We start from the raw sequence: 14853 nt of genomic DNA on the forward strand, positions 1-14853 counted from the left end.
GAGTTTGCTCCAAGAATTCAACCAAGCCAGAGAGAAGATTTCCAATGCACTTTAGAGTACGAAACTCCTCATTATGTCAGATTTTCCACCCTAATATGGGTAAATGCCACGGACACCTTCAGAACCGATTGCCTCTCTTCTATCATTTCTGCAAACCGCCGTTCAGCTTGAGCTCCAACCACATCCCACCGGATACAAAGAATGTGCAGAGAAGAAAGCTGAAGCTGCAGAAAAACTCCTCTGCCGGGCACAGAGCAGGATAAAAGCTGACTGTATCAGCCAGTACGACTGCGAGGCACCAGCACAAACGCTTTTGCTTCGCACCGACCTTAAGGAAGCAATCCTTGGCTATTTTGAGCTGGTCTGCTCAGGAAGGAAGGGACCACCAGGACAGGAGCAAGCCTCAAGGTTTTACTCAGCTTTACTGAGGCTTTGAGGAGAGCCAGCCAGGAAAGGCAGAAATCAGCAGGTTTCTGCATCTGCAGTGAAGTGCTGTGCAGAAGCTAAGGGGGGAGGAGGAGAAAAATTAGGGTTTTCAGTGAGTGTCAGACCGGTGTCAGCATTTCCAGAGAGCCATACATGGCACAGGCGTTAGTGTCCCCTTCACCTCCAAGCACACCCAGTATGTATCTCCAGGGATTTTCAGAACAGTGAACTTTTAGGTGCAAGATATCAGGAGCCGCCATAATGCAGTGACTAAAAATTTTTCAAAAAGCAACTTGGACTAGAAGATTCCTCACTAGAAAAATGCATCGGGGAAAAACAGCGAAGATGCTTAAAGATGAGCAGCAAATGACTATCAGCAATCCCTCTCACACAGCAGCAGCAGGTTGCTGTAGGTGGTCTTCGCCTCTGCAAATAGATGTTGAGTTGTGTCTTACGGGAAGATGCGCGGCAGCCTCCTGCTGTCCTAAATAGCATTAACAATGCACAGCCCCGCCTGTCCCTTTGGGTAGGTATGGATTTGTGTCTGTGCTGATGCTATATATGGCTGTAGCTTTCACAGCACACGTTTAGAAAGGGCCTGGATAGAGATAGGAGAGATCTCAATGTTCCAGGCATAAATCAAGAGAAGTATCTACCCTCACTGGGTCCCGTGCCAGACCCTGGACAGGACTTCATTTTCCAACCACCAGTTCCTGCTAACAGAGCTTGGCCGTTTGCCTTAATGACCAGCGAAAAAAAAAAAATCGGAAATAGTCAACAACGTGAACTGAAAAGCACTGTTTTACAGATCATCCCCATTACTGAGAGCTGAACGTGCTGACAACACTTGTACCCAAAACGCGGGTTTGTGCAGCTCACTGCGCAAGGCTTCTATGATTGTATAGGAAAACAGCACTCCAACAGGGCTTCCACTTCAAGGTTTTTGCAAAATCTTCCCTGCTGGGTTTACTAATGTTCAATCAAATGACAACAGGAGCTCTGCCCACAAGCCTAGCACTGCTTTAGAGGCACACAAATCAGTTCACCCGGGGCCAGATGAGGGAACCGCATGCTCTGACAGCAACCTTGCTCTGCTGCCAGTCAGAGACTCGAACGGTTTTCTTGACGTCCAACTAGTTAATAAAAAGCAGGTACACAAATCTCTCCCCAGTAACTCAAAGAAAAAAAAACTAATAACAGGTACTCTGACACTTTCACATACCTGAAAGCATTTTAATGATGCACTTAAAGAGCTGACGTAGATTATGCCCACTCATCAAACTTCTCTCTTACACAGCATCAAGAGGAACTTAAGAAGCGGGCTGACACAGGCTTTACTATAAATATGGATTTACCTTTTGCCAACACTGGCAAATATACGAAATAAGTATTGCTCAGCCTGAGCAGGGGTCCCTTTTCTTTTCTGCATGTTTACAAATGCAATTTAGAAATAAACTGGATTCCAGGATACAATCTGCCATCTGATTACATACTGCTTGTTTTCAGCTCTAAAGAAACACCCTTTAGAAGAAACCAAAGTACGTAGCATGTGCAGTAATCCATTAGAAAACACAGAGAAAACAGCAAGGAAGGGAAAGGAGAGAAGATACCGAGGCTTTGATGTTACATTTTGATACCAACCATTTGCCTTCCGAGACCAGTTGCCAGGTTCAAAAACTACTGTGTGGCTGTGCACTCTTTTCTACTGTACTCCTAGCTTAAGTGTCATGGTTAGAGCTTTATAATCATCAGTTTGATCCAGAAGCTGCCTAGGCACACTGATGAGACCAGCAGACTTTTGATAGTTACTTCTGTCAACTCCATATAATCCTATAAGCTAACAACACTAAGACGACATTATCAGAGAAACACACTTTCAAGAAAAGCACCGAAAACACATACTTTACCTGCGTACTGCACGAGAAACATGGCAAGATGCTGATCATATTTCAGTATTTCAGCCAGTTCTCCTGCTGCTGGCAGCTTGTTTATTTGTTTAAAAGATGGAGTCCGGGATTGAGCTCCCACGGTCAGTGCTGCTCCATGCAAGCCTCCGAGCTCCAGCTCCGAGCACAAAAGGAAAGTTGGGTCCTAATGACGGTAAAACTACCACCGGGCTGCCCCGCGGGTGGGCAGCGACAACCCAGGCATCGAGAGCACAGGCTGGGACTGGAGCTGGCAAACGGTGGCTGCATGTGTCACCATCAGTCTCCAGTGACTGACACCCATAGGCGGATTCTGGGATCTGGGGGACGGAGGTGGACGAGCAGGTGGAGAAGCGATTAGCAGCAAATACATCTGAATTTGCAAGGGATTTCATACATCAATGCTTTTAAGCGCTGGCGCGCAGTCAAATAAACCCTGTTTGCATGCCTGAGATTAGTTGCCTTTGCACAGGAAGATTAAGTTCTGGTAATCCTCGATGGTAAGAGGCACACCGCTCACTCTTCTTGATTCTGCAAGCTTGTACTCAAAAGAAATATTAATTTCAGACAAGCTAATTATTCTAGCAGGGCACTGTAAAAAAAAAAAAAAGAAAAGAAAAAAAAAAGAAAAGGAGATGCAAGGAGTCCCTTTCTTCTTTGACCCTGAAAACACAGCGTTCAGTAATACCAAAGGGCTACCTGCAGTGTTTTCAAGAGAATGGCATATTTTCACAAATATATCTCCACAGCAGCAAAAACAGAGACCTGATCAAGTCACGTATGAGCTGGGACATTTGCTTACTGTTGCAACCCAAAACAAAGGAAAAAATTCTTTACCAGTGTGTGAGCACATACGTGCGTACACCGGTACAGACCCAGACACTCAGCCGCTGTCGCCTCCCTATGGGCAGTCCTCACCGACCGCCCCAGCCATCACACCAAATTACTAAATATTCCACGGAGTGTTTTTAGGATGCTCATATGGCTCTGCCAAACCACCTTCCCTCTCGACACAACGTCTAGAAATTGTTTTGCGCTAACACTGGGATTTACAGGGGGCAAGCAGCTCGTCCTCCGTCGCCTGGGGTGCAGAGCAAGCGGCTCCAGGCTCAGCGGGGATCTGCCCGACCCCAGGCAGCTCATCGGTCACATCCCTCCCCATCCTGCCACCCGCACTCACAGCACGCCCAGAGAGCAATATCTGCCGCTTCGTAACAAATGCTCAAAAGCTCACATTTTCAGAAATATAGTTTTGAAAGGCTAGGAGAAGAAACCTGTCAGGCAAAGGGACGCAGGACTAACTGCACAGACCTACTGGGGAAAAAAAAAAGTAAGAAGAAAAAAAGAGGGGAAAAAAGAGCGAAGTCCCAAAGAAAACTCTGGCAGAGCAAGCAATCAGGATCATCGGAAAATCCTAGTGCAAAAACCTGGACCGAGGGGCGAGTGCTGCTCCCCAGACGAGAGCCTCACAGAGCGGCAGCACCAGTGTGAGGACCTGAACGGCTTCGTCTTGGCCGAGAGCAGAGCAGCTGGATGCAGCGGGAAAGTGCCGCTTTGGGACAGACACGTTGGCACCAGAAGAATGTCAGCAGAAAATTTGGGGATTAGGGCAGAAATCTCACACCATCTTTGGAAGGTGCACAGAATGCCTCTCTAGCAACACCTTATCTTTGAAATTACTCGGAGATTGAACTTCACCCCTTCTATGAGCTCAAGTCACCCATACCAAAAACATGACCTTAAACTAAGAAACCTGACCTTATAGCAGCTCAGACAGAGCTTTCAACAACTTAACACAGGGGGCTTTTTAATTAGATGTTACAAAATCCCTCAAACAAATCATTAAGAAAGAGAAAAACCAACCAGTCAGCTTCCAGAGCAGGAAAGAGATGAAAGGCTGGAGCGAGAAGGACTGCAAGTTTGCTGGACAAACTCCTACCCCAGGTTGCCTCAGCATTTTACCCACCATCTCACAGCTCTGCTGCAATATTCTGCAGGCCAGAAAAATATGATGTCTAATTATTGTAGCTGTGCAAGTGAAGTACGGGGAAGCTAGAAAGTGCATGGACTAATGAGTAATCCATCCAAGGACTAACACGTCTGTGTAACAAGCATGTGGCACTAAAGAACAAAAGCATTTCTACGCAGCATGATCTGAATATACGTTGCTGTTAACAGCTGGACCTCGCACACACGACCAAAATATAAGCAAAATAATTAAGACAGTAAGAAACACATAAATATAAAGGAGCTTTAGTATAAGGCTTACGGAATCAAATAAATGTGTGCGTGCACTTATACATGAATCATAGTCAGAGGATCTTTATGGAGTGGAGCTGTGGGAGAGCTACAGCCCACTGGCAGCTGTGGTTACTGGTATGAGCGTGCCCGAACCTAACAGTGCTTCCTACGTACGGTCTGGCTCAGCGCAAGGCGAGTTACACGGCTGGGCATGGCTGAGCCTGCCACGTTCAGAAGAGATGAGAACGCAGCCAGTTACACCCAAGCACTGACACCCAGCAGGGGAGAAGCTGCTGCCACCTTTAATCCCCCCTCTGCAAACCAGCCACTCCTGGGGCATCACAAGTGGCCTGCCTAACAGTCAGTCAGCCCAATAATTTCTTTAAATGCGACTCATTTCTCTTCCCTCTTGTGACATTTTAATTACCATTGAGCCCAAAAGGAAGCCTGGAGACTTCCCACCCAGAATGAACCTTTCAAAACAGCTTCCCCACCACCCCAAGGGCCACCAAGGTACGGCGCACTGGAGATGTCACCACCAGCAGCAGCTCTCTCGATGCTCTCAAGACTCCCGTGAGGTTGTGGTTACTCAGAGACATCCCGCTGGTGAAGGCCGGTGCGTGCCGTACCGGAGCGACCGGACCGACCCGGAGGCCAACACCCCGCCCGGGTGCGGCGGCGGCTCCCCGCTGCGCGGCTCGGCAGGCCAGGCAGGTGTGGCCCAGCGAGCCCCGCGGCCGGCCGGCGGCGGGAGGGCGCTGCGGCCCGAGAGGCGGCAGGGGAAGCCGCCCGGGCGGAGGCGGGGGGGGCAGCACCCGCTGCCTCCGCTCCACGAACAGGGGGACCCGGCAGGACAGACCCGCGGAAACAGAGCGCACGCCGGCCCCGCCGCCCCGCTGAAGCGCTCCAGACCCAAACCAGAGCCGCCGCCCCGCTCCCCACGGCCTCCACCGGCGAGGAGCCCCGGGCCGCGGGCGCAGCAGGCCGGCCCCGAGCCGCCATTCGGCCGCTCCCGCCGGGGCTCTCCCGAGGCCGGGCCGGGCCGAGCTGCACCGCCCGGACACAGCGCGGCCCGGAGGCTCCCCCGGCCCGGCCCGGCCCGGCCCGGCCGCCCCCCCGCTCCCCCGGCCCGGCCCAGGCCCGGCCCCGCGCTCACTCACCGCCCGGCCCGCTCCCGGCCCCGCCGCGGCCGCCCTCCGCGGACATCCGCACCGCCCACCGGCCCCTCACACACGCCCCGCACGCCCCGCCGCGGCCTCCCATTGGCTGCCGCCTCGCTAGCGGGCGGGGCGCTGCGCGCACAGCACGCCGGGACGGTGGCGGACTCCGCGGGGGCGCGGCCCCGGGCTGTCAGCCCGGCGGGTACCGGGCGCCCCTCGGCGCGGCTGCGGGCCCGGGCCTCTCCCCTGCGCCCGCGGTGGAGGAGCCGGGGCCGGCCCTGCAGCCCTTCCCCCGCGTCCCTCTGGGCCCGCCGCGCAGCGCCGTTCTTCCCCCTCGGCGCCATGTCCGCCCTCTGCGGCCCTGCAGCCCCCAGCGCTCCCGGGGCCCGTCCCAGCCGCAGCCCCCGAGCACAGCTCTGCGTCCCCGGGCGGATGAGGAGCGACGGGCTGCAGAGCCCCAAACCAGAAACGGCTGGAGCGGGCGGGGGGCCCTGGCTGCCTGCGGCGTGGTGCGGGGCCGGCCCCTGGCAGCCCACCCCAGAGCAGCAGCGCCCTGGCTGCAGCCCCGGCCGCCCCCGCGTCGGTAGGCACGGAGAACAGGCTGGCAGAAATGCAGTTTATTCAGGTGAAGGGCAGCAAGCCGGGGAAGCGCTCTCCATCTCTCCCGCGTACCCCCTCGGGGCAGTAGCAACCCGTCCCTCCTCACCCCACGGCCTGGAACGCGCCCACCCTTGCCCAGCCGCGCTCCCGCGGCCGCCCCACAGCGCCCGGGTGATGCACGGCGCTCGGCACCCGCGGGGTCACGGCGTGGCTGGGGCAGCAGCGGCGGAGCAGGGGGACGGATGCTCTCAGGGACAAGAGAACAGGCATGGTCTCACGGGGAACGGCCGCTGGTCCGTGCTATCCTAGTGGGATCTGGAGGTGTCTTCCAGGAATGGAGCCCCAACTACTCCAGCCTGCCAGCACCCTCCCCGTGCCAAGGCTGGGAGAGAGAGGAACACAGGTCAGCGCCAGGGTGCAGATGCTTAGCAAGGGATCCTCCCCTGCAGGGGGGTGCTCTGTTTCCAGCGCACCACGGCCTCCACTGCAGAAGAGCTCCGCAGAAGCGTCTCCTCTCCCATCCAAGCCACTGCCCTGTGTCTCTGTGGCACCAAGGAGGCTGCCTCAGCCGCGATCCCCACGGTGGATGGGGATGCCGTGGTCGCTACAGGCCTGCACAGCCAGGGCTCCTGCTCCCATTGCTCGTGCTGTTCCAGATCTGCAGTCTCATCTGGTTCCATGCCCAGGCGCAAACACTACTGACGGCTGGGCCCGCTCGGGGGCCGTGGGCAGCAGAACCGCAGCAGAGGCGGCAGTCAGCAAGCTTGGGAAGCAGCAAGAGGCCCACGTACAAAGCGTCTCCGTTCACAGCGGGTTCCCTGCGGGAAGCATGTCGGAGGGAGGCAGAGGACGGCTTCAGCGTTATCAGAGGCTCAGTGAGGATGGGTTGGCTTTGCAAAGCAACAGCTGGTGGAGCTCAGGCTTCATCGAGAAGAGGCAGCAAACACATCGTACAGACAGATGATGTGTTGATCCCCAGAACTGAGTGAGACTGGATCCACCTACTAGATCCACCTACGAGGCATCAGTCCACCCACAGAGCCAGGACTGCTCTATGGAGGCCTTCTCTCAGGCTCATTCCATGTTGTACAGCTAGGAACAGCATCTGCCATGTGATATTTGGTCTCGGGCCTTTCCCAGGCAGCAGTGAATGCCACAGAGGGCCTGTTGTTTGCGGGTTTTTTTAAAAGGCACTTTTATTTTTGCCTCTTCCTCAGGACCAAGGCAAGTTCTGGATGCCTACTGGACATGGCCTTGAGCCTTCATGTCTACCAGTGGGGCAGATGACAGAGATGGAAACAACTGCTATTTTATGCATAGCACCCTCATTTTCAGATTAGGGTACGTTCTTAGCTAAGAAACCTCTTCTAAGGGAAATTTTCTTGCCACATCGATTAAAGGGACATGATTCTACGAGAAGCAATTAAATATCATCATAGCCTCTGGCAGGGTCAGCAGTCTGGCCGCTGCTGCAGTTGGCAGGGCATGCAGAAGTGCTGTGTGCTCCCATGGGATGAGTCCGTGTATAGGGACCCGTGCAGTCCCAAATCCAGCCCTACAGCCCTGGTGGGACAAAGCAGCCCTCCTGCATGGGGTTTTCCCTGGCTCCAAGGCAGCCGTTCCTCCTGCTCCTTTGCCACAGCTCAGCGTTCAGCCAGTTACTCATTAACTCGCTTTACAGCCCAAGCCAAACAGCAACAGCACAGCCCGTGCTGCCCCGCACCTCTCCCAGGCGTGCAGCGCCTGGGGCTGCTCCGCGCTCGCCGTGCCAGCTCCGGCGCAGATACAGCTGCTGCCAAGGAACAGCGGGAGCCCTCTCTGTGTCCCCGGTGCCATGGCCGAGAGCCCAGACCCGTACCCCTCGCCTCTGCCGCAGGCGGGCACAGCCCGGAGCGGGGATGACCCCGCCGCCTCTCTGGCTGCGGGTTTGACTGCAGCAGGGGACAGGTTTGGGGATGGCCCAGGCTGCAGCTGTAGGATCGCGGTTCGGTTTAGGAAGGGCAGCGCCTGCAGCCCAGGAGAGGTTTAGGACGTGCACACACCTCCCAGCCTCTGCTGCCTGGGCCAAGAGCCAAAGGCGACAGAGCCAACGCTGTGCGAGCAGCCCTGCCCCGGGCGCCCGGGACTCGTCGCCCAGAGAGCTGGCGCTGCAGGCAGAGGGGAGGGCAGGTGGATCCCAGGTCCGGGCAGGGGAAGCCGGGCAGCGATGGGTGAAGGGTCTTAGCCTGTGGAGCGAGTGCTGAGGGCTTGGTCCCAGGAGACACAAGGCTGCTCCTGCTGAGGCTCTCCAGGCAAGGTCTGATGTGTGCCACGCACCTGCAATTTGGGGTGCCTGGGGCTGGTGCAAAACAGGCCGTGCTGTGGCTCTGTGGGGCTGCGGGCAGGCTGGAATGTGGCCACGCTGATGTCTGGGAATTAGCACGCGGATTGGTCCCACCCCGTCTGTGATCTCCTGCACAGCTGGCAGGCCCTGAGTTCATGGTCACGATGCAGGAGATGACCTGGAAAGCCAGCGACAGCCGCTCCTTACCGTGTCAGTCCTGGAGCCGCAGGCAGGACACAGTGGGGAGAGACTTGGTGCCTCTGCCAGGGAAACGGCGGCCGTTCCCCAGGTGAAAGAGGACTCTCCTCTTCACGTCTGCAGCCAGCTGGGAGAGCTGCAGCCGCACGTCCCTCTGCCAGTAAGAGTAGAGCAGGGGGTTCAGGAGGGAGTTGCACAGTCCCAGCAGCCAGAGGTAGTTCTCAATGACTTTGTAGGGGAAGCACTCAGAACAGACAGTTTGCACAACGCTGGCGATGAAGAAAGGCAACCAGGACAGCGTGAAGCACCCTACGAGCACGGCAACAGTGCGCATGGCCTTCATGTCGCTGGCGGTGCGGGATGGGGGGCAGCCCCCCGCCAGTCCTGCGTGCTCCACTTCCCGGATATGCTGCACGTGCACAGAGGCAATTTTCAGCATGTCGCAGTAGAGATAAATGAAGAGAAAGAGCGCTGGGAAGAAGCCAACGCAGAAGACGGTGAGCGCGTAGGTGGGGTGGAAGACTCCGAAGAAGGAGCACTTCTTGTGGGTGGAGATATTCTGAAAGTGCGGGGTGAGGACTGGGAGGAAGCCGATGATGGCAGCAACCAGCCAGAGCCCCACCAAGCGCACCCCGACCCGCAGGCCTGTCACCAGCTGGAAATAGTGGAAGGGCTTCCTGATTGCCAGGTGCCTGTCGCACGCAACCAGAATCAGGGATAGGATAGAGGCAGCAGAAGAGGAGGTCACGAAAGCCATTCTCAGGACACAGAAGATGTGGGGAGGATAAAAGGGCTGGGAAAACTCATCCATGACCAGACCCATGACCGTGAAGCCAACCATGGCATCCGCAACGGCAAGATTAAGGACAAAATAGAGCCCCTTGGAGCCGCTCTTCTGGATGAGGCGAAGGAGAACGATGGCCACCAGCGCGTTGGCAGTGATGATGAGCGAAGCCAGCACAGCGAGGATGGCTCCAACGGCTGAGCTAGCCATGGCTGTCCCCTGTGGGGCACAGCCCAAGGACGGCACGTCCCCAACTCGATTCTAGGGCATCCCTCACCTGGGGCTTCTCGGCACGTACAGCTCAGCAGCCGGGCAGCAGGCAGCAGCCCCTCGCTCTCCGGGCGGTGCAGCGACAGCCCTGGGTGTCGTGGCGTCTCTCAGGCTGGGGAGCAGAGCTCTGCTGAGCAGCTGCCTGCCGGAAGGCACCGGTGCGCTCACAGCACCCGCCGTGCCCACGGAGGTCCCTCCCTCCAGCCACGTTTCCAGACAACGCTGGAGCAGGGGAGTGAGCAGCGAGCGCCTGGGCAGAAAGCTGTCACGATGGCACACGGGGTGGTGGTCGTCCCCCAGCCAAGCACCAAGGACCTGAGCGGAGCCAGTGCCCTGCTTTGACACGGGTGCTGGTAACAGGGAACAAGCAAAGAGTTCCCAACGCCCAGCCCCACCGGTACGTGTAGGTGGCACAGCTCGTGGGGCTCCTGCGGGGTCACTGCCAGACCCAGGGCAGCCTGGTTCTGCAGGGCCCACGGGAGTAACACTGACCCCTTGTCGGAGCAGCAGCCATAAAGGCGATCTGATTATAATGGGGAAAAGTACTGCCAAGAGACGTCTGCTAAAATAGAGATGGAGAAGATGTCTGCCAGCCTGGGAAACTGGCGCATCCTTGGCAGGCGCAGGTGGGAGACTGCAACCCCCTTGACAAGCGCAGCTGGGAGCCCAGGGCATCCTCGATAAGCCCAAAACAAAGAAACTGCTATAACCTGCAGGGCAAAGAAACCGCCTTAACCTACAAAGGGCCTCCTAAGCAAGCAGAAGTCAGCAGCAGCTGTTTCAGGAGCTGGTGTCCTCTGCCCACGTACCCAGCCACATAAAAGTAACTGGCTACCTCCCCAAAACAAGCCCCTCTCCCTCCGAGAGCTCCCCTCGTGAACTTCTCTGCGCGATCCTTCGGACCCGCTGGGGACGCCTGGCTGACTCCAGGCTCCCTGACGTGGATCATCTCCAAAGAGAGACTTCATCCGTCACCGATTGACCTCCCTCCTGGGAGCAGCTTAATGAACTTTACCATAATACTTTGAATGAAATAGATATACTTGCTACTAATACTAAAAAAAAAAAAAATTACATATACACGCTTGCTTTACTAATCATAAGCGTATTTACCTTACTAATAGTAACTTGTAACAAAGAAATTCACAGAAACAAAGGCTCTGCATCCGTGTGTATACAGAACACTACGAACCCACTGTCACATCCTCTACGCCCCCGCAGGGTGGGTGACCCTCGCGGGCTGTGACCACGACTGCTCCAGCCCATTAAACAAAGCGCCACAAGCCACCTCTCCTGCCTCGTGAGCTGGAAAAATCCGAGCTGCCAGGGAACAGGGCAGGGTCAAGCCTTCCTCTGTCAAACAGTAACCTGAGGAGCGCAGGCGGACGGGGAGAGGCTGAGAGCGGGGCCCGGGGCAGGACGCGGGCACTGCGGTGGGCAGGAACGATGCAGCAGACAGACGAATTGCGGCCACTATGGAGGGAGCTGTGGAGCGGGGAAGCCCCTTGGGAACAACCGGGAAGGGCTCCGGTGGCCTTACACCCTTACACTTCTCTTTTCTTTGCCCAGGGAGACATTTGGGGAGCCTTAGCCCTGATGGAGGAGAGGGTCCAAACCCCACGGCATGAGATCAAGGTGGAGGAGAGGTTAGAGAGAGGAGCGGCAGGACAGCGGGGGAGAAAGCACAGATACAAACTGGAGCCGCTGCCTCCCCGTGAGCACGTCCTCGCCCCGTCCCAGACGTGGCGCTGCGGTGGCTCACCGTGACAGGGCAGCCCTGCTCTGCAGGGGCTCCTCCATCCCACCTCACCAGAGCAGAACAGGTATTTTCACAGGACCATCGCTCAGCAGCAGCCATGTCCACGTTGTGAGACCGCAGCTGGTTCAGCAGCCACCACTGGTGGCAATTCCTCCTTCCCACTTCATATTCCTACTTGACCATGCCCCTCTGCAGCTCAACACCACCCACTTTCCCAGTTACAACCCTGAATACTTCAAATCATGACCTTTATTAGACCCCAACAAGCATTTCCCTTTTAGCCTGCATCAGTCTAGCTGCTCTGATGGCTTTCATAAAGGACTTCATCAAAAGCCTTTTGGAAACCCACACAGACTAGATTAACTCCAGCTTCCTGGTCCACATACTTGCTGACTCCTTCAGAAACCTCCCAGCAGATTTGAAGTCTGGATTCCTCCTCTTCCTCATCCATCAGCCATTGGCCCTTCCAGCACATCACAGTCCTTTATGTCTCAAGTCTTCATTAGAATTTCTGCCAGTTTGGCGAAGACATCGCGGTCACTGGCTGGTAGTTCTCTTCTTTCAAACCCCGTCCGCACTTCTGACACTTCCCTAATGTGAGGAGAACTTTAAATGAGAGGCTACAAGCAAGAGCTTTGGCCTTTTCATCCTCAGGTCCCCTGACAATTTGGGGTGCAGGCCCAGCCCCTGCTCACGTTCATTGAACACCCTGTCCTACCACCTCCTCTGCCAACGTTTCAGCTCGAGACCTACCCCCAAACCTCCCCATCGGAACACTCCAACGAGAAAGCCCTCTGAGCTCTTCCAAGTAAAACCAGACAACCTTCAGCTTGTCTACTACAGTCTTCGCTTTTTTGAGCAGTCCTTTCATTCTTTCATTCCTCAATTGCCCCAAGGACTCCCTGGAAGGCTCCTCCTTTCCATCTGAAAGAGGACATGCCCTCAGATTATTATTTTTTTTATCTTGGTAGGTGGATGCCTATGGTCCCTCTTTTGGTTTTGACCTGCTTTGCTGCCGGTTTTATATTTAACGGATCAGGGACCGTGCATATTTCTACTTTCCACATTTCCACATGGGTAGGACTTCAACTGTTTTCCAGGGTGCCTTGAATACCACCTCCATGTCAGAGTTAAACCACGTGCACCCTGGGCGCATGGGGAAGGTCCCTTCCAGCGTTCATCTTGCATGGGATACATACTTACCCTATATACTCATGCCTACACTGTCTTCACAGTGCTTGCAATCATTTTTCAGCCACTGAAGGTAGCAAATGGCTTCGGGGCATGGACAGGGCCCACACCACCGACTGTGGGGCAGCGCTGGCTGCAGAAGCTTAGGTACTGCTGCCTCCTGGGGCGGTAGCAGGATCTGCGTCAACACGTGCTGGACATAACTAGGTACACAGACTGCTCAGCTACACTCTCGCGTGGTACTTGGCATGGCACAGAAACGGTTAGAAAGAGAAACACGTAAGCTTGAGCACGTAAGACAAACAGGTGTTTAGGGAGTGCCTCTAGGAAGGACATCCCAAGGCAATGAACCTCCTTAGAAAATGCCAGATCTCCTGCAGCGCTACCCCCTCGCACAAGTGGGTACAGTGCCGTTTATGGGGTGGGATTTTTGTTTCTAAAACACCTAGCAAAATCCTCATCTTCTACTGAGAAACCCGAAGTGACTCAGTTTTTCCTCCCTGTCGCTGCAAAGATGCTTTCGGGATGCAGGGCTTTACGACCATCCCCAGGAAACACCTGGCCCGGTGCTGAGCTGTGCTCACAACCAGCCGTCACCTCACCGTCACGTCCGCGGAGATCGCCACCGCCGTACATTTACCTGCAGTTACTATTGACAAAGCGAGGCAGAGTGACACGTGGCAACATTTATGACAGGCAGTGCAATCAAAGCTCAGATAAGGGACCTCTCCAGGGGCTGGGGACCACCCAGGCAAGCGGAAGGAATATCTCCAAAGCCAACCGGGGGAGCTGATCCAATGGGAGGAAGAAGAGGGGGAAGGAGAGCCTCTCGCCAGCACCTTACAGCTGAGAAGCGCAACAGCAAAGCGGCCGCGGGGACATCGCTGAGGAGCTCCTCGCAGCAGCCTGACGAACATGGCAGGATAGCAACTGCAAATACCAAAGAACGCCAGAGGATCGGTCCAGAAATGAACAGCGGCAGCAACATCCCATTGAGCTGCACAGAAGAAGTGGCTCCAGAACTGGAGTTACAGAAACACTGAAGAAAACCAAAAGAATGTAATGAACTGCAGTTAAAATACATCTCTCAAATAGACTCGTATTCATCCACCATGTAAGTATTTATTTACTTTGTAATATTTAGAAATCCTCTTCAAGAGTAAAGCCAGGTGAGGCATATGAACCTTGTCCACTTTCAATCCACTGCTTCCCACTTCTGGTAGCTTCTAAGTACAGTTTAACTCTGAAAATGATCCTCCCAGCCTACTGAGCTGTGGCCCTGTAGTAATGCCTCTATTCAAGGCATGATTTAAGTCCAAGAGCTTTAGAGTCACCCTCCTTATGCATGCAGCTGGTACAAGGCAGCTATGCCTTTGGAAAACCACAGCAAACAATTCTCTCTCATTTGTCGGGGCCGGATTTGGCTGAACGTCCCCTGTGCAATTTGCACAGAGAGAATCTCAGCTTACAGCACTCCCAGACAGGCAGCGCTGCTGCGTGTCACCAGGCAAGCTAAAGCCACCTCATAAAGAGGAAAGGGAGTAGGAACATAAGGGCTGTTTGCCTTTGTAGCCACACACATCAAAAAAAAAAACAAAAACAGAAGAGGATGACCAAAATATCTTGCTTGATGTTCTGCTTAGCACTAGCAACGTTAGAGCCACCATTTTAAAGTAGTGGGACATCTGCGTTCAGCTTTAAATCACATTACCTTGCTTTAAAAATGATATAAGCAAAAATAATGTAAGCAATAAGGTGAAGAGACTGAGGTTTTGCAAAACTGAGCTAGGAGTGCAACACCGTAATTTTCTGACACTAACAATTAAACTTTGTTTTAGAAACATTTCTATTGTAATGAATCCTAAAGATTGCTTTTTTAAATATATATATTTGGGGAAAGAAGATATATAGTGTGCTGAAAAAATAGCTTCTGTTCTCTCCAAGGGCAGACACACCATCTGCTCTGGAATACACCT

At 54.6% G+C, this 14853-nt stretch overlaps 2 protein-coding genes across 6 annotated transcripts in view; both read right to left on the reverse strand.

The window, feature by feature from the left end:
- Positions 1-5818, reverse strand: part of ENOX2 (ecto-NOX disulfide-thiol exchanger 2) — a 55038-nt gene extending 49220 nt beyond the window's left edge. For 4 of the 5 annotated variants that reach the window (XR_012675648.1, XM_075162617.1, XM_075162616.1 and 1 more), the window contains exon 1: positions 5753-5818. Coding sequence is in view for 3 of the 5 variants with exons in the window: in XM_075162617.1 (XP_075018718.1) it covers positions 5753-5798 (46 nt within the window). In the remaining 2 variants the exon portion in view is untranslated. The remainder of the gene's footprint in view (positions 1-5752) is intronic. The other variant, XM_075162618.1, reaches the window with a different exon arrangement.
- Positions 5819-7291: 1473 nt separating this feature from the next.
- On the reverse strand, positions 7292-14796 carry GPR119 (G protein-coupled receptor 119). The gene is made up of 2 exons (XM_075162621.1): positions 12890-14796; positions 7292-12277 (listed from the first exon to the last, which is right to left on the reverse strand). The coding sequence occupies exon 2, from the start codon at positions 9865-9867 to the stop codon at positions 8887-8889; it is 981 nt and encodes a 326-aa protein (XP_075018722.1). The 5' UTR covers positions 9868-12277; positions 12890-14796; the 3' UTR covers positions 7292-8886.
- Between the last annotated feature and the right edge of the window lie 57 nt (positions 14797-14853).

Source organism: Calonectris borealis, chromosome 13 (assembly GCF_964195595.1).
Source record: "Calonectris borealis chromosome 13, bCalBor7.hap1.2, whole genome shotgun sequence".
Classification (NCBI taxonomy): Eukaryota; Metazoa; Chordata; class Aves; order Procellariiformes; family Procellariidae; genus Calonectris; species Calonectris borealis.